This window comes from Gymnoscopelus braueri, assembly GCF_963280865.1.
Source record: "Gymnoscopelus braueri genome assembly, chromosome: 19".
Classification (NCBI taxonomy): Eukaryota; Metazoa; Chordata; class Actinopteri; order Myctophiformes; family Myctophidae; genus Gymnoscopelus; species Gymnoscopelus braueri.
The window spans coordinates 21132428-21152461 of record NC_137621.1 but is presented as its reverse complement, the minus strand read 5'-3'; the positions used below and the strand labels follow the sequence as shown (position 1 = coordinate 21152461).

At 42.0% G+C, this 20034-nt stretch overlaps 2 protein-coding genes across 2 annotated transcripts; both read left to right on the top strand.

The window, feature by feature from the left end:
• The first annotated feature begins 10219 nt into the window (after positions 1-10219).
• klf11b (Kruppel like factor 11b) lies at positions 10220-14792 on the top strand. The gene is made up of 4 exons (XM_080413909.1): positions 10220-10495; positions 11398-11688; positions 12331-13333; positions 13556-14792. Exons 1-4 carry the CDS (start codon positions 10451-10453, stop codon positions 13855-13857), a joined length of 1641 nt encoding a protein of 546 aa, XP_080270035.1. The 5' UTR covers positions 10220-10450; the 3' UTR covers positions 13858-14792.
• A 2475-nt stretch (positions 14793-17267) lies between these two features.
• Positions 17268-19727, top strand: dnaaf2 (dynein axonemal assembly factor 2; the record flags this gene model as incomplete). Its single annotated transcript, XM_080414219.1, has 2 exons — positions 17268-18785; positions 19386-19727. 2 exons carry the CDS (start codon positions 17268-17270, stop codon positions 19725-19727), a joined length of 1860 nt encoding a protein of 619 aa, XP_080270345.1.
• Between the last annotated feature and the right edge of the window lie 307 nt (positions 19728-20034).

Below are 20034 nucleotides of genomic sequence, written 5' to 3'. Positions count from 1 at the left end.
GGTCACCAATTTCATGGGTTGCAACTACTAAATTGCTGGAGCGGCGGTAAGACTTCTGTTACTAATCAAACACTCTATAGCAATGATTACTATGGGAATTTATAGCTACTAAAGATTTATTTTAACATTGCTGTGTGTACTCACACAGAGGGTATCAGTATGTACATTCACATACCAGCATATGCAATCATTTGTATTTTGTACTGTCCTGGGGCAGTGAGGGGCATTACATTACATTACAGTGTTACATTACAGGATGTAGAGCAATTGTGTGGGAATTGGGAAGTTCCTCCTCCTCCGGGCATAATGTCGAAGTGTCCTTGAGCAAGACACTGAACCCCTAACTGCTCCCGATGAGCAGGTTTGTGCCTTGCATGGCTTCCTCCGCTGTCAGTGGAAGAAGGCACTATAAATGCAAGGCCATTTACCAATGATGTATAACATGTCAAAAACCATAATGTCACTGTGCCTGTGGTGCAGGTCTGGAACGTTGTGAAGCCTGATACTTCGTCATACGACTGTGGTGCTTGCTGAAAATAGCCGACCTACAAGCTCACAACGCGTCGCTGAGCTTGTAGATCTGCTATTGTCGGTGTGCGACACGGTTGTGCGACAAGGCATAGATTAGGCATGAGGGAGAGAGAGATTCTATCTCCATCCCAGTGCAACAGAAGAACCACACAGCTATGGCTCCAGTCCCAGCGCCTTTCCACAGGAGCAGATGTCTGGGCATCACCCATAACCCTGCTGACAGGATGCAGGCGTGACAAGACCGCCAAGCCCAGAGACGCCGTAGTGTACTGGAAGAAACCTGGCAGCAAGCTGCCGTGTCCTCAGATGTCCTCTACTGACATGAGAGTTTATCATGCCTATACTGTAGCTCTACCTGTCTCTGTGTAAGACAAATGGATTGAAACAGACAGAAACACAACAATAAATGCAGTGGTGAAAAGCAACTAAGTACATTTACTCAAGTACTGTAGGCTACTTAAGTACAATTTTAAGGTCCTACTTTTACTCAAGTATTTCCATTTCTTTCCATTGCTTTATACTTCTTCTCCACTACATCTCAGAGGCATAAGTTCAACAAAAACTTCACTACATTTATTTGTCAGCCGTAGTTACTAGTTACTTTGCAGATTCAGATTGCTAGTAATGATTAATCAAATTTTTAATAAAAAAAAATGCAGATCTACAAGTTCACAACATGATGCGACGTGTTGTAAGGTACCATTTGCACACTCTCTGGTACCACTGGTACCATTTGCACACTCTCAGAGTAATTTAACACTCAGAAGTATAAACCATGATCAACTTCGCAGACTTTAATGCGTGGAGGTAAGGTATAAGGTGTCTGAAGTTAGTTACATTTTAACAGCTGGGCAATAGCCAACATTACCTGCCTGCCTCCCTGTTGCCCTTGAGTGCTAAGCCATCTGGTCTCTCCCTCTCCCCCCCCCTCTCTCGCACACTTTCTCTCTTTTCAGTTTCCCTCATCGCTCTTGGTTAAATGTTTGTTCTTCAGTTCCAGGCTCTGGTGGGGTAAATACGTTGTCCTCGTTTAAACTCATAGCTGTTTTTAGAGTGAAAGAGTTTAAGCAAGGCCAGAGGATATGGAAGGCTTCCAAGTCTCTGTGTTTATCTGGAATGGCCACAGCAAATCTGTCACTTTCATTTACTTGGATGTAATCATATGACTAACATGGTTAATGAGCAAAAGGGGTGGAAGAGGCTTCCGTGGTAACCCCAATACTCCATTAAGTTCAGAATGGTGTTTTCTACCCTTCAAATTGGTGATTTGTGATGATATGAGTTATGATCACCCATGACACTAATATGAATGTTGAATGTTAAATGTTGAATAACATCCTCAGTATGAATGTATAAAGCATATTCCATTGATTGATACAGTATGTTAAATCAGGGTTCAGAACAAGCCCAGGCACTACCTCCACAGCCTGTAGTGTTAGATGATATTCTGTTGACCAAAGAAGACACATCACTGTGCAGCTGGCTGCTGGTTAAAAGCATCAGACACTGCAGTTGATTCCCTTTTCTTACATAGACTGTGTCTCTTTGGATATGACACGATTCATCAACTCAACTTGGTTTAAAACATATCTTTCATTGAAGGCATGAGCTCAGTTCTGGGCTCTCCCTAGGCTGGCAGAGGGAGAGTAGTGCCCAGATTTACATGGCAATTGGCACTGGGTGAAAAAATGGGTTACACGATTGTGGAATAAAAATGATGATTCAAAAAACATATCTTCTACTGTAGTACTTTTTCAGTTGAGAAAATCCAGTTCTCTCCTTTCTTGTAATGATTGACTGAAATACTCCATAAGGAGACAAGCTATTGTAATTTAAGTGCATTTGCAGTAACCGGTTCTGCTTCTTACATTAAAACCACCCTGCCCAGTGTCCCTATATATATATATATTTAGTTGACCAGGGTCCCCCAGGAGTCTATACTCAGTCCCCTCCTTTTTCGCCAGCCAAAGCTGCCAAATGCGTCTCGTTTCAACGCATTGTGAGCTTGTAGATCAGCCATTTTCACTAAATGTTTGTTCATTTTTTGCCCAACGTTTGCCTACCCCAGAATAGGGACACTAGATTTCAAGTGGTTAAGAATAACCTGTGTATTGCCTCCAAAGACAGTGATATACTGTCGATTATTTTATGATATTGTTTTGCTGAAGAGGTCCATTATCGAGAGTGTTTCTTCATCTGTGTCATTCAGTATATGTTTCAGCATGTTTTTTGGAGGATTCAGTGTGATATATATATAATTTCTCTTCAAGTAAAGACTCTTTTGCACAATGATGTTATTCACGCTTCATGTATAAACATGTCAGAGCTATTGATAGGTGAGAGAGCTCTCCTTTGTTATGATTTTGAGTGTCTGTCCAGGACTCCAGGCTCTCGGGGTATGAGCAGCATTATCTCTGCGTGCCACAAACTACCTTAAATTAAGCACTTTCAACCTGGCGTAATTTTTTGGGCTTGTTATTATAGATCTACAAGCTCACACATAAGCTTGTATAGATTGCCTTTTTTATAGGGATTTAAGTGGTTAAAAGGACCAACATGTGAGCTGCATACAGTGCACCATGGATCAGGTTTGAACTTTGATTATCAGGGATTGCAATCAATATTTACTGTACAGTGAGTGTTAAGTGAGTATGACTATTTTCACTTTCATGGATTAAAAAACTGAAAGCAATCTTTGACAGGCATTAGGTTTAATAACAAGTATAGCTTCCTTTCTGGAGGGCATTGTAAGGAAGCCAGGTCTGAGAGAAGAGCATGAAAAGCATGGTTTTGTCTCACAACCAGGCTACCAGACACAGTGATTATTATTCTCTCAGATTTCTGTGCATCTAACATCATAATAATACACTACAACCACACATGCCCAGTAGACCATCTCCACGGAATTTCTCTTTGGAGCCTTCAAACCTGCCTCATGCTCCACCGTTGCCGGGACAACAGACAGCAAGTTGGCAGTTTCACACGTCAGAGTGTCATAGTAACAGATTGGCTTTGGAATCCAGTGCCCACCAATCCCGATTGTTGCTTGTCGATGAATCAGGGTGTATGTGCCCATGTGTAGGAGGAAGGGGGTGGGGCTTAGTATTCAGCGATGCATTATAGCTCCTGGGATGGAGGGATCACTTAGAAAGACTGCTCATACAACAGTTAATTGGCTTTTAGCCTGAGCCATAAAGCTTGAATAAATAAATGAATGAATAATTGAACAATAATACTAAAAAGAAGAAGAAAAACAATTGCCCTGCAATATGTTATAATTGAAAAAAAACATATTTCATATTTTCAGTGCTTACAATAAGATGAATGAGTAAGCTGAAGGTCTCACAGACTTCTCTGTAATGTAGATTTAAGACAAAAGCTATTTTGGAATTCACTTTGTAAAATAAGCCCTCTTCCCAAAACACAATCTGACATTGAATGAGAGCCAAGTAGATCAAAGACTATTTCAGCACGGGTGGAGGATGACATCTAATCTCACTCCAACGCCAGGTACTGCATGCTTTGGCAGAGAACCAAGTGTTTGGTGTGAGGCCCTGTGATAGTGGGCATTATGTCAATATTGTCTGTCAGTTGTCTATAAATGTCTCATTCTGTTAAGTGTGTCCTTTCACTACATACCAAACTGGTACAGGTTGTGCAGACACTATTGAGGTATTATTATATTGATGCAGAAACCTCGTGTTAAGTTAATGCCCTCCTTGATCATATACAGCGTCTCAAATGTAGCAGAATTTGAATCCTGAAAAATAACAGTTTGGGAATTTGGACATACTGTATTAGGTTTCCACCGACAGAGACGATATCATGTCATAAAGCTTGACACATATACATCAACATATTTTCAGTGCTATATAATGAGTAAAACACTCACAAACACCACCAAGCTATTTTGGAATTGTCACATTTAATACCATATAAGCTATTTTCCATAAGAAATGTTAATGTGACATTGAATAAGATGTGCCAAATAGACCAAAGACCATGGAGCATGTCATCTAATATCACTCCAGTGCCCAGCCAGGTATGCCTTGGCAGAAGACTAGGTGATTGGTGCAAGGTCCTATGTGACAGTGGGCATCACAGTCACAACAGAGGCCAATGTCATGTACAAATGTCTCATGCTGTGTCCTTTCACCTAGATACGGAACGTGTGGCGCAGACACTGTTGAGGTATTATTATTGTCTCACCTCAGAGCTTGCATCACATCTCACTGACCCACCCACTACGTTTTCATAAAAAAAACAATGCCTCTGCCATTAAAACTGATCTCAAACTAATCAGGCAATAAGAGAAAGCGGTAAGATAGCAGGTACATCAGTAAGTAAATGAATACATAAATAAGGACGTGGGAAAGAGCAAAAGAACAAAATGAAAGAAAAGTATGAGAAATGAGCACAAGAATGGAGAGTGAGAAACTATTCTCCACTGTAAAAGTCTGAGGGTAAATTTAACTCTGAGAGTGCACAAATGGAACCAAATGGACCCTTATGGGTCTGTACCTTGGGAGTATACAAATGGAACCAAATGGACCCCCGTGGCTGGGTCCATTCGGTTCCATTTGTATGCTCACGGGTTAAATGAACACTCAGGATTTCACTGTGTATGAGCATTCCAGGGAGCCTGTTCTGTAGATTATTTTTCTCTGGTGTCCTTTCACCCAGATGTCAGCCTCCAGTAATGATGAGGATGAGTGGGTTGCTGAGGCCAGTGTTTTCCAGGGATAAAAAATTGTTCTCAAATTATTCTGAAGAAATTCATATCAGATGTCTATATGTTAGCCTAACCAAAACAAAACATGCAGTATATAGACTGAATATAACTGGTTTGTGTGACATTACATTCACAGAATAGTCAGTAATAACCAGTTCTAGAAAATAAAAAACAAGTCTCAAGAAAATCATAACATGCTTATCAATGAATACTGCAGGATTTCTAAGAAACCTCTTTATCACTGAGGCTGTCTGTGTATACACTGTAAACAAGTGTTAATGTACTGTAACTCTGAGTTAAATTAACAGTTTCTCTGTATGTTGGATACTTAAATGTTTGCATGTCCACAACAAAGAGTAAGACTGATACTTCTCTCATAATTTTTGATGTTTAGTTCACTTATCAATATTCCATACATGTTGTTGTCTCTCGATAGACAATCAATTTCAAATGTCTCTAATAAATAACATGAATTATTAGTTTTCATGATTATTATTATTAGTTGTAGTTGTATTGCTGCTGCTCATTATCTGAATATTCTGATTTGTGTTTTACTGTGACTAATAAAGGTAAATCTGAAGTGGGGTTATACTGTGTATAATTTATTTTAGGACACATCCGTAGCTTTACTTTGAGAGGGCACTTATGGGGTAGAATATACATGACACTCGACATTGTCCACATATCAGAGAAGAGGGACTGTCAGTGTAATATGGTCCTAAGGTGCCATAGGTGGTATATTTAACCTCGCTGTGACCACTCCCCCTTTTTTGGACTCCTCTCCAAGAGTTCCTTCGTTTAGGGGAGTTGGAAACCCTGGGGAGGTGTGTATGCGTAGACCCAGATAGGACCAGCGTAACCTTTCCTCCAGATTCCCTGGCTGAGTTGACGCGGACTGCCCCACTTATATCACAAACAGCCTGCTGTACTGAGGCCTCGCCTGCATGTCTGCATGCTCACTTGTTTCCTCTTAACTCCTTGCTAACTGCTGGCACTGAAACGACATTGCTAAAGCTCCCAGCCCTCCTTGCCTCCCTGAGGTCATGCTTGTGTGAGTCATATTGGGGCACGGCTCGGCTGCCACGGCCAGCCCGACACACCTGCCACAACTCCCAACTGCTGCAGGCAGTCTGCAAGGAAATAGAGCAATGGATATAAGACAGACATACAAGACACAGAGCTCTGATTGGAACATTAATGTGTAATCGGGAAAATTTGCAATGTGTCAAAGATGAACGTGGTCAACCAACCTTAATCTTTTAAAATCATATATATATATAAAATTGTGATGCTGGGAATCTTTGCTGGGAAATTTGGTAGAGCTATTTCCTTTGTTCAAATGCAACTAGTGATGCAACAGCATATATAGGTCAAGAAGACTGATTTGCATTCTGACATGCACTTGTGGTCAGAGTTATGAAACTAGCAAGGTGCACTCAGTAGAGTGCAAGTTTCTACCAGGATGCATGACCCCCCCCCCACACACACACACACACACACACAATCTTTCAGTCTATCTCTGGGCCATGTGATGACAATGTTTTGGGAGTTGTGTGTGTGTGGATGAAAAGTCATGTGGTGGGAGGAAAGGGATATAATAAAGGACTGTCATTACAGCATTATATTGCAACCAGAGTGACAGGTGTGACCAGTTATTTAACCAAACAAGTTAAATGAGAGCACATTCAGGGTCATGGTACAATGATAAATGGTTTTGAATAACCCTGTGGTGCAACATCATCCAATGAGATATCTGAACTGAATTTACTACAATATGTGGCAGCTTTTTGACATGCTGACAAATGGTATTGAATACATTAGTCCACTATACCAATGATGTGTCGCCAAGCTGCCCATTGTGTTGCCAAAAATATGCCTCACAGTAGTAAGCACCAGACCATCATGAAGCGACTGGTTAAGAGGCAAGTACATACATGAAAAGTTTATAGGCTACCATTATTATTCAACATGAATCTGTGGATGAGTGAATGAATAAAGTAGTGTACTGGGCTGAAAAGACTTAAATGCTTTCAACCTGGCATCACTATTTTCAAAAATATTCAAAAACAGCACATCTACAAGCTAACAACATGTCACAATGTGATGCGCTGTGAGCTGGTAGATCGGCTGTGCGACACATCATACAACAAAGCATAAAATACGGCTTAAGACTATAGGCCAAACATAAAGAAGATTAAAATACAGAAATGAATTATTAGTACATTACTGCACAAGGACATTATCACCTGTATAATTATACAGTTTAAACATTTCATTATTTTACTTTTTTTTAGAACTTCTAGTGCATATGGGAGATAAATGCTAGATATTATGACATGAACCATTGCAGAGGCAGAGCTACAGATGTGTGGAGAGAGATAAAAGAGAGAGTGAGACATGGCAGGGTAAATGTTTTTCTTAAGCTGATAACTCTTAACAACCTTTGTTGCGAGTATATTAAAGAAAGAGCCTTGTTTTTCAGCCACTACCAAAGACGGTGGGAGAAACCAAGACTTTCAAACTTCGATAGATTTGTATGTATCTGTGTGACGTGGGTTTAGGAGACCAGAAGTCAACACACTCTCGTGAGATCAGGCAACTCTGCTCATGTGAGATCTGATGTTGACGTGGAGTGACCGCACCCACATAGTGTACCATTTTGTACTAGTGGTGAGGCATGGGATTGGCTACCTTGGGATTATATCATGGATCTCTGCTGCTATCCTTGGTGGATGTGACATTCCTTGAATGCTTGCCCCTGTGATATGCATCATGGGAAATGTAGGAGCAGAATGGCTGGAACAGACAGAAAGGGATTTTCTCTGTTAATATGAGTTGTAGTTAGGGCATTTACCGTACAACTGAATTGCAATAGTTGTCAACTATTAGTCGACTATTCAACTAGTTGTGGAGATATATCATATTTCTTTCATCCAACAACAGTAGATATTTCTCATCAAAAACGTCTCAGACACAACCAGTAAAGCATTAAATAATGTAGATGGACAGACCTGGGTGTAAACCAGTGCGATTGAAGGAGTCATGTCTGCTGTTTGAGCCCCCCTGAAGGCACAACATCATGACTATGATTTGTTTGTCGACAATTACCCATTCATGTATATTAAGAGAACATTGTTTCAGGTCCCACAGCTGCATAATCTGCCGTAGATTTGCCTGATTTATAAAAACAATTATAAAATAATATCAATAACAATTCAAATTATAATTTAAAGAAATCCTCGACTAGTTTGACTACTGCCACAGACTAGTGGCTATAGTAGTCTACTAGTTGGTGAAACCCCTAGTTGTTGTAGTGTGAATATTGTTTACCTAATAGATATGATGATGACTATTTAAACTGACATGTACATAAACTGTCAAAATGACCCTTTCATTCCTGTCATTGCAGTCACATTACATAGTATGCAATACAAAACAAAGGACCCACAGTGGATATCAGTCTTTTCTAAATAATATTTTCAACTAGAGGATCAATTTGGCCTCATGTTGTGTCAATTGAAAAAAAAATCTGTTTGAGGCTTTAAAGGCGTGCATTGTGCAAACTCACTGTAAAGCCAAGTGTCATAACAATAAATCAATCAAAAGATGATTATTGTAGATAGACTGCATGGACAAAAACAAGTGAGGATGGCTCCACCCTTGGCTTGAATTCCTTGAAAGATGGTTACATCCCCCAAATTGTCATATATTATATTCGAGACCAAAAACAGGGTTGGGGGATGTAAGCTATAGGTCCAGGCCTGGCTACAATACAAAGGATCCCTTTGAGTGATTTATGATGTTTTTGCATACTATTGTAAATTATTGTTTGTCTTTAAATGTTTCGATGAATTGAATACACAGGACCCCAATGGAAACAAGCCATAGAAGTGCTTTCTTGGGTTTAACCTTTTGTATGGAACTGCACCTCTGTGCTTAAAAAAAAAAACTGTTAATAAAGTCTTCAATCAATCAAAATCAGTTGACAACAAACGTCTTTATTTTATCATAACTGCTCAGCATTTCATTACATTTTAATGAAATATTATGAACGTAATCATAATATCATGTCCCACTGAGTGAGTGTGGCGTTAATCTTTTTCAGAATCGTGGAATGCTAGTAAATAGTTATTTGAGCATTGCTCCACACCTCCATGGTGACCCCATGCTATTTCACATGATTCTGAATGACAATAAGGCGCGACAACAAGAAAGGAGATAAATAAGTAGCCTATATCTTCTCAGCCTTTTTTGTTTTTGTTTCATCTAAACCTTTAAACGTGTCTCGTGAAGAGCTAAAACGAGAACAATAAGCGGTTGTTGATCTGCAGCTTCCCTGCTAAAAAAAAGTAACGACGCAGCATGGCCAAAAAAAAATAACACGAGCGCAACCCGCGGCCGGGTTCCCTTCCCTTCGCTCGGCACTGAGGCGACCTTTCGCCTAGTTCTCCGGCTCCCAGTTCATCGGGTTTACCCTGACACTGGTGACTCCCACAGCACGCCCACCACCGTTGCCACGTTGTGCGAGAGAATCAAGCAGAGCAGGTCTAGAAAAGCACGAGCACTTTAAACCTGCATGCCTCGGATATTTGAAGACTTTGAAGAAAATAGCCGATCTACAAGCTCACAACGCGTCGCGGTGCGACGCGTTGGGAGCTTGTAGATCGACTATTTTCAAAGAAAGCTTGGAATAAAAATGTGGAATATTTGGAACGTTTTTGAAACGTAAAGCAACTCTACAAGAACAAGAAGCCCAAACTCGCTTATAATAAGCCGAGTTTCGCCGACGTGGCAACACTTACGCCCACCAACAGCCACGCACCCCGCTTCCTCCAACCGCCCGGCGACCATGCACTGTTCACGCGTTGTCTCCTCTCCCATTGGCCGGACGCCTCGCACACATTTGTGTTTCATTGGTGGCATGTTGCCACCCGCCGGTGTGTGTGTTGTGAGTTTTGTTTTCCTTTCCCTCCTCCCCATGTTTTACACACAGCTGAGAGAGAGAGAGAGAAAGAGAGAGAGAGAGCCGACCCACTAGACCCAGACCCGCACAGTCACTGAGAAACCACTTCAACCCAATCAGGTTCTTCTCACTGACCGCAAGCTGGACTATAACTGTCTGGTAGCAAGACCTGGTTCTTTGTTCCATAGTGGCTCTTCTGACGGGAAAAGTGAGATACTTCCTCAATGCCTTCGCGGAAATTCATAGAGATGGCATCAGACTCGTATGGGGTAAGATTCATCTAAAATGCGTTGTTCTTCAAAGACTTGCGTCTTTGTTTTCGCGTCAGTCCAATCGGTGGCGTTGAGTTGCGTGGCTTGTCGTCTCAGTGCGCCTGTGAAATTGTTATCATGATGTGACGTTACGTTAACCTGGCATTGAAACGTTACTATGCAATATGTGCAATAATATGTGTGGAATCCACAGCATCACCCTTGATTTGAGTGTAACGTGACATTTCTGTGATTTAAGAAGGACAAAAGTATTACATTCTAGTCAGTTTTCTTTCTCATAATCAGAACAGGTGATAATAATATAAGATATAATATACATTTCATTTAATTTAATAGAAATGAGTATAACAGACACATTGTTGTTTCACTTATTGTGACTAAGTTTTGAGTGGATGACCAGTTAAACTTTTTTTTTTTACTAGCATTTGAAAATATAAAACAAAAGTTGTTGTTGCATAGCCTACTTCCTGATGCAAACCCTCCTTTATGGGGATTTCACATGGCTCATCTTGGGAGCACGTCACTCTGTGGTCTATATTTGGCAATGGGAGGTGTCTTGGCTCTGAGCCAAAGGCAAGGCAAGCTGGGGTGGGGTGTAGTTTCACCCCCCCCCCCCCCCCCCCCCCCCCTTAAGTCCCTTACTGGCAAGGCTTTGCGCCTTCGCCCCAATAAAGTCAAAACACTTAAGCAGTGACTAAGGTGGATGAGTGGGAAAAATAAATGATTTCCTAGTCGTTCTTTTTAATGAAACGGAATGCTTGTCTGGCATTTGTGAGATGTATGTCAAGCTTTAAGCCAATACCGATTCCAGCATATCGCACAGATGTTTGAACTGACCATAACAACCCAACACCACACATTTGTAATATGTTCTAACCGTTGTCTGATTTCCCCTGCAGGCAGAACCTATGGACCCCTGTGGATCCTACTTGAAGAGAAGAAGACATGACAGTGAGCAGTCTATCTCCAGTGGAGCGAGCAACAGTTCCTCCAGTCTGGAGTACACAGACCTAGAGGCAGCTGAAGCCCTGGTGTGTATGAGTTCCTGGGGTCAGGAGCCATTCCTCAGTGGCCACAGACCGAACCCCTGCAAGCCCAGACCCCTCACCCCAGCTTCAGACTCTTGTGACTCCCTGCTACCCACAGAACTTCCAGAACCCCCCAAGGACTTTGTCTCTCTCTCCTCCCTGGTAAGAGACTAAATACGATCTGGACCGATAGAGCGGTGCTTCATGTGTCAGGACTCTGCATTTAGAGAAACTATGGAGTTGCACCTTCCATAATAAGATGGATGGATGGATGGCTAGATAGATAATAGCTGGGATATTGAAATGGGGGGGCTACACACATGAAGTAGCCTACTTGGCTAATTAGTAAACATACTTGGGACCCAGGCTTTGTCAAGTGAACCCCATGGCATTGGAACTCTAAAACACTCTTTATCTGTTTGCTTATGTGTTTGCTGAAAGCATTGGGTTTGCCGTTTATGATGGGTGACCTGGACAGGTGGGAGGTAATGTAGCTTGATAAGCGACAAGTTACAGTAAAGGTGGTTTGGACTTCACCCAGAACTCCTCCTCTCAGCTGTAGGGGTTATAAATATCACAGTTTATAACTCAGAAAGTGGCCATTAGGTTTCTGTGTATATACTGGGTTTCTTATCTCTATAAACAACACTACTGTGAAAGCCAAAGAAAGAAAACGGTCTCATAATTGAGTTCTAAAATGTTAATGTGGCATCAGTACAGCCAAGTTGTTATGCATCAGTGATTTTCCTATATGAATCTTTCTCACGAGGCTTCTTCATCTGTGTCTCTCTCTATTTTATCCAGTGTATGACTCCCCCGCACAGCCCCACCTTCACTGAGACCTCCAGCTCTGCCCACCAGCCCAGCACCTCCCCGACAGGCAGACCGAGCTCCAGTTTGGCCGCATCCTCACATCGCTGTGGGTCTGGGGTCCAGCGACACGCCCTGTCCCCTATCGCTGAGAGGACCCCTCCCCTCCCCATTCCATCACAGCCCTGCAGGGCGATGGCGACCAGTGTCATTCGCCACACCGCAGACAGCACCCCCTGCCAGCACCGCATTCCAGTGGCCCCCACTCCAGAGAAACACAGAGACACAGTAACGGCTGAGCCGATCTGCCAGCAACAACAGCAGCAGCAGCAACGTATGGTAAAGATGGAGCGAATTACCACACCGCCATCTCCTCCTGCCCCTTTCACACCTACAGTACAATTCATGCAGACTTTTACTGCACAGGCCAATCCCTCGCAGGCCTGTAAGGACTTCACCGACCCCACTCCCATCAACACCCAGCGACTAAACAGCCCACCCACTCCCATTCACACAACCCTCTCACCACCTCCAGTAACGAGCCCGCAAATCTTCTGCCAGATGTTCCCTGTCAGCAGCCATTCAGGCATAATCTCAGCCTTCATCCCTTCTGCGGTTCAGACCTCCTGTGCTGGGGTGAGAACCACCACCACCACTACAGCCATTCTACCCCAGCCTCGCTCCGCCTGTGGCATCCCCGTCCAGCAGTCACTCATTATGGGCTCAGCAGTACCCCAGGGCACAGTGATGCTGGTTCTGCCTCAGTCCTCTCTCTCTCAGGCCTCACACTGCCCACAGACTGTCATGACCCTGGGCAATACCAAACTGCTACCTCTGGCCCCAGCCCCGGTCTATGTGCCAGCAGGGCCCTGCGGTGCCACAGTTGTTGCCAAGATGGACTTCTCCCGTAGGAGGAACTATGTGTGCAACTTCCCGGGCTGCAGGAAGACGTACTTCAAAAGTTCCCACCTCAAGGCCCACCTTCGAACACACACAGGTGAGTCTTGACAGCGTATCACAGGGCTTCCGTGCCAAAGAGAGTAGAAGTGACTGATCCTGATGATCATATTATGAGTAATGCTGATGTGTCTTATGCTTGGTAGGATGAGAATGAACTCATTATGTCTCAGAACAGGCACAACAACCATTATTGTTTGTGACTCTGCAATGACTCACTTGCTGACTCCATTTTCCCCTCTTTTCTCTCGTGCTTCCTTAGGTGAGAAGCCTTTCAGCTGTAGCTGGGACGGCTGTGACAAGAGGTTTGCCCGCTCCGATGAGCTGTCACGGCACAGGCGAACGCACACAGGCGAGAAGAAGTTTGTGTGTCCAGTCTGTGACAGACGATTTATGCGCAGTGACCACCTGACCAAACACGCCCGCCGTCACATGACCACAAAGAAGATTCCTTCCTGGCAGGCTGAGGTTCGCAGCCTCAACAAAATCGTCACAGGAAAGGTGACCTCTTCGAAACCTGCCCTCGCCACACTTGGCATGCTGGTACCTGCTGCTTCCAACTAAACAATGAACTCTCATCCTTAAACAACCTACCTACGCCCAAGTTACCACAGGGACTTACTAGGTAGCAGCTAAGCACACATGGCTGCTGCTGTTTTACTCATGGAAAAAAAAACATGCACTGGACTCATTTTTCCTCTCTACTGCTTATTTTGTACATGAATCTTTTTTTTCTCAAGATGTTTTTCTGTTTACTTTCATATAATGGATAAAATGTATGCACTCTTTTGCCAAAGCCTTTGTATGAAGTCTGTCTTACACATTTCAACCTCTACCCCCAAATTCCCCCATGCCCCCAACCCTCCTTTTTTGTACTGATATTGGAATTAGTGTACAGTATGTCTATGTGAATGTATTGCGTGTTGTGCTATGAAATGCATTTATCTGTCAAATCTGGGGAAAACATGCAACATAATGTAAAAGTGGATATTAATCAGCATTATTATGATTATACACTACTGTCTAACTTTTCATATTTAATACATATTTGTAATAAATAAATAAATAAGACACACACAACACATGTGTTTTTGTCCATTCTTGGTTTGTGACTTGACCATTCCAGTAAAGTCATCGAATCCAGGAAAGCTAATACATCATTGAAAATACAGGATGCAGGTCCAGTCAGCGCTACTTGCTAGTCATCTTGTGCTGAAATGGGAGTTGGAGTGGGGCCGTACCACATCCTGTGTGCGCGTCACGTCGTGCAACCCTCCATCCCTCCCTCTTATGGTCAGCTGAAACGTCCCGCTGAATGTGCTGACTGGCCTCTGGGCAGTTTCCTGTTGGGTGAATGAATTTTGGCTATGATGAAAGCTCTTCAGTTGAAACCACTAGGGGGATATTCACCCTCAGCCAAACTCTATTTCAGAAGGAGCCAGGACAGACAAAGGGGTCTTTTTCTCTATAAACGCTCCTCAAGATTATCTGTTTGTTTAGTACAGTCCAACTGGTCTAATCTCAAATCCAAACAAATGGAGAACGAAATAGGAGAGTATTACTAAAAGGGTATTATACAGAGCCCCGGAGTGGCATATTATGGGCACAAAATCAATAAAATATTAATTCTACTCTATACACAATGTTTTGATTTCTGACTTGAAATGGAAAATATGTTTTACAGGATTATTCTACAGTCTACACACCATATAAATGGTGGGTTCTTCAAATGACAATTTGGGTAAATACTCTTGAATTTGTTTCACTGAAACTTTCAGTCTGAAAGATGTAGAATAGAGGATAAATATTGTTTCAAATAGTGGCTTTCTTCATTAATTAACTGTGTGACACTCATCCATATTCAACATTCTCATAAAGCTGAAAGCAGCTTTATTCAATTAGGCTGTTCTTTTTTAGACAGTGCACATGCCCACCCTCCTTAGTCATCATTACCCTAAAACAGTGGTTTGGAAAATGAGGACCAACTTATGCCACCACTTTTCCCCTCATCTCCTTGTGCTGACTTGATTTGAAGTTTATTCATTTCACTGTTTTATTATTATTGTTGTTTTCTCTTTCTTTTTATGTTTTTAATCCTGTAGCACTTTGAGATTTGCTTCAAATATAAAGTGCGTTACAAATAAAATGTATTATTATTATTATTATTGAGCATACTGTGGCGCTCACATTCTCACAAACACATAATAAGTCTCCGAATCCGAATTTCTAGGTCATGTTACGTAATTATAATGGAATATGGAACCGAATGGAAGAGGTTAGCCAAGGACACATTTTGACGTACTGTCTGTGTATTCTACAAAAAAACAAAAAACAAAAAAATCACAAGGCAGGCATGCCAGGCAACTTCGAGCGTCGTTTGTGAATGTCATTTCGACCTATCCTTGCTTCTCTTTCCTTTTTTGCAGGACTTACGTTTTTGCTAAATCTAAAAAGAAAAGTATTGATTGCTCCGCTTTCTCTCGCACGCGCGCACGCACCCCACATGCGCACGCACCACACGCATGCGCGCGCGCACACACACACACACACACACACACACACACACACACACACACACACACACACACGTCTCTCTCACACACACACACACGCACACGCACACGCACACACGCACACACACACACACACACACACACACACACACACACACACACACACACACACACACACACACACACACACACACACACACACACACACACTCACACACACTCACACACACACACACACACACACACACACACACACACACACACACACACACACACACACACACACAGACTAACTAAGTATCGACTAACACCCCTTCCAATGAGAGTGTGAGAAATATCAACTGTAGGGGGGTGCGACCAATCAGGTGTCTTCCTGGATGCCCTCCCCTTTGCCTTACTGACCGACATCCTCCATCTGGCTGGTTGCCACATAGGGTTGCCATGCCTGTAGCGGGAAACAGCGACATCTGGTGGGAAGCAAAAATAGTAAACCATACGCAGTGATGGAAGAAGTACTCACAATTGTTTTACTTAAAGAAAAAGTATCAATACTGCCATGTAGAAATACTCTGTACAAGTAAAATTCCAGTATTCAAAATGTACTTGAGTAAAAGTACAAAGGTATTGGCATCAAAATATACTTAAAGTACCAAAAGTAAAAGTACTCATTGTGCAGAATGTCCCATTTCACAAGTTCAAAATGTATAGAAATCTTTTGAAAATAGCAGATCTACAAGCTCACAATGCATCGCAAACGTTATGAGCTTGTAGATCGGCTATTTTCAAATTCAAAATGCCAAAGTATTTAAAGTGCTGAAGTGGTCAATGTATGTTTTGTATTTTGTAATAATAATCAAAATATACAAAGTCACTAGTAACTAAAGTTTTCAAATAATTGCAGTGGAGTAAAAATACAATATTTGCCTCTGAGATGTAGTGGAGTAGAAGTAAAAGTACAGAAATTTGTAAATACTCCAGTAAAGTAAAAATACCTCAAAATTGTACTTTTAAGTACAGTCCTTGAGTAAATGTACTTAGTTACTTTACACCACTGGTTTTTACATTTTATATGATGTGAATAATCCGTTTTATTTTGATTCTTCATACTAAGAAAACTATTAAATGTAATGTATTCAACGTGCTCCAGCCAACCAGGTCTGGAGCGAGTGATGAGTTACGTTTCTCGGGGGAAGACTTTTTACGTTGCAAAGACGCTGTCTTGTTGCCATGGTTACATCAACATCACTTTGCAGCAGAGCAGAGCGTCAGCGAACGATCGTCGTTTTGAAACTTAAGTAAACATCAACGTAATAATGGGATTTTGGTTTTGTTTTATATATATAATTGACTAAAACTAGCTTGCAACAGTTAGCGTGGTAAACTTAATTTCTTGTTTGTTTACTATATTTTCGTTTACATTTGGAAAATAACGTATAGCCTACGGGTTTCCTCTGCACCGCCATGGAGTTCGGGGAAAAGTTAAAGGACCTTAATATGACAGGGGACGAAATCGACAGATTCACGAAGGCTTTCAGAGACGAGAAGTTCAAAGGAATGTTGCTTGATTACGCTCGAGAGTTGTCAGACCCCGATAACAAGAAAAAATACGAAGAGGAAATCAAACTGTTGGAACAGGAGAGAGGAAACGACATTGATTTTATCCACGTGGAACCATTTAGAGTTCTCAGGACGAGCATGAACGGCAATCAGAAGTGCTTCATCAACATCTGTGGCAGCGAAAAAATTGGAAAACCTGAATTCAAATGGGGAGTGACAGAGGACGGCCGGAGGGGGCAGCATTGGTCCCTACCCCACAGTTTGACCCCTGGAAGACAAGACAGAGATCCAAAGGGAAACAAGTTCATGATCTATGATGTTGTGTTCCACCCTGACAGTATTCACCTCGCTAGCAAGGACAAACGGTTCATGAGCATGGTGGCCAACACAGCCATTCAGGGTATCCAAGAGAGTTTCACAGTGAGTCTTGACGAAAAGAACACGAGAGAGTTGAAAATCAAGTACAAAGGTAGTCCCCAGCCTTGTGTGATTCGAAAACCCATTCCTGGCTTTGTACAAAAGGAGCCCCCGACACAGTCTGACCCGCTTGCTTTTCCATACCCTGGAAAGAACCCTGCCACAGCCACGACTGAGTCAACAGAGGCTCCCAGGACAAAAGTAAATGACACAAAACCCAAGAGTCTCCACATCCAACCACAGACACCCAAGGAGGCAACAGCACCCAAGTACACATTAAAATACAGGTCGTTCATTGACCTGCAGGACTTCAGGTGTTCCCGAGACTCAGGCCAGAGTCCCAGGCCCAAGGAGATAGTTGTTACTGTTGACATGCCCTTACTTAAATCAGCCAGGGACGCTAACTTAGAGATAAATAATAAAACCCTACTGCTGGAGTCCAACAGACCAGCCTATAGACTGGAGCTCCCCTTAGCATACCCTGTGGATGAAGATAAAGGCGAAGCCAAGTTCAACAAACAGAAAGGACAGCTCACCATCACACTGCCTGTTTTGCCTTCCAAAGAGACTTTTAATTTTTCTCAAACTGTAAGTGACTGCGAGACAGAGGACAAATGGAATGAGCAAGAGAAAGAAGGCGAGACAGATGAAATTGCAGAAAGTGAAGAGAGAGACGGTGAGAAATGTGACCAAGCAGCACAACACAAAGATGTCTGCGGTAGAGTTTCCCAAGGAGACGATGCTGTCCATCATATAGGTCTGTCTACTGATTCTGAAGAGGGACACACAGAAGCTGTTGATGGGAACATCAATGGAAAGCAGCCCATCTCAAACCTGAGCAATGATGAAGATATGGCTGAACAGGCCAGTTGCATAGAAGATGAGAGAAGAGAAAGTTCAGAGTCCGACTATTCAGAGTCAAATGACTTCATGAAAATTTCAGAGGGCAATGAAGAGACAGAGGTCACAGCAGTGAAAGATGCTTCAAACGGAAGTCTGAATAAGGTGAGTGATAGAGAAAGTTTAAATAAGTAACATCATTTAGGTTGACTCAAAGGCAGTGGTGAAAAATGCAATGTAGAAACACTGTTACAAGTAAAAATGTACTTGAGTACAAGTACAAAAGTATTGGCGTCAAAATAGACTTAAAGTACCATTAAAGTACCCATTATATCCGTTTCACAAGTTGTATGTTTAAAATGTATACAAATCTTTTGAAAATAGCAGCTCTACAAGCTCACAGAGAACGTTTAAATAGGGCTGAAGTGGTTAATGTATGTTTTGTAATAATAATCCAAATCTGCTAAAAGTAACTAGTAACTTAACTAAGTCTTCAAATAATTGTAATGGAGTAAAAGCACAATATTTGTCTCCGAGATGTAGTGGGAGTACAAGTAAGAGTATAGATAATTGGAAATATTCAGTATAAGTATAAGTAAAGGTACCTGAGTACTTGTACAGTACTTGAGTAAATGTACTCAGTTACTTTCCACCATTGCTTAAAGGGGTTAGGAACACAAACATGGCAGTGAACTTTGCTTTACTCCATCCATTATTGTATGCAGTATTATAATCCTAAAAGTACCTTCTGTTTATTCATTATAGGTGGAAACACAGGCATCGCTTATGAATCGGATATCGAGTGAAACAGCCCAAATGGCTGTAGCTGTGTCTGCCACGGCGCAGGGCCCAGACCACAGCATCCAAACTGAAGATGGCAGCATGTCCCTGGTAACGGAGATCAGAGAGATGCCTGTTGAGGAAGACGATGTTGATGAAGATGACCTGCCGCGAGAGCAGACTTTCCCATCCCCAGACTGCAACAGGAAGCCCCCACCAACCTTGTTGAGAGAAACCAATGAGGCTGGAGAGGAGACGGTCATCAGTGATCATTCCACATCTGCTGGAATCACCTTCCAAAATTCCTTGTTGTATGAACTAGACTGACTCATTTAAAAAAAAGAAAATCTGTCTTCCCATTTATTAAAATGCTGTCTGCTGTCAAAGATAACCAATAATGCTTATTATATAACAATTAATCATACTTATATACAATATAATTTGTGTTTCCAACTTTGAGACTATCGCTTTTAAGCTACATTGTTATTTGTTAACAAGAATATAATCTAATTTATATTATGTAGTGCTGGTAATATTAGAAGGAAGATGAAATCCATACATCAAATTGTGACGATCTGAATATCCATCAATTAAAAACTGAGAAATCTGTCTGAGGCTTTTTCTTCATTTGAAA

Coding starts and splice junctions, on each gene's coding strand:
- klf11b (XM_080413909.1), top strand. CDS start 10,451: ATGCCTTCGCGGAAATTCATAGAGATGGCATCAGACTCGTATGGG. Junction 10,496..11,397: donor TGGCATCAGACTCGTATGGG/GTAAGATTCATC, acceptor TTTCCCCTGCAG/GCAGAACCTATGGACCCCTG. Junction 13,334..13,555: donor CCACCTTCGAACACACACAG/GTGAGTCTTGAC, acceptor GTGCTTCCTTAG/GTGAGAAGCCTTTCAGCTGT.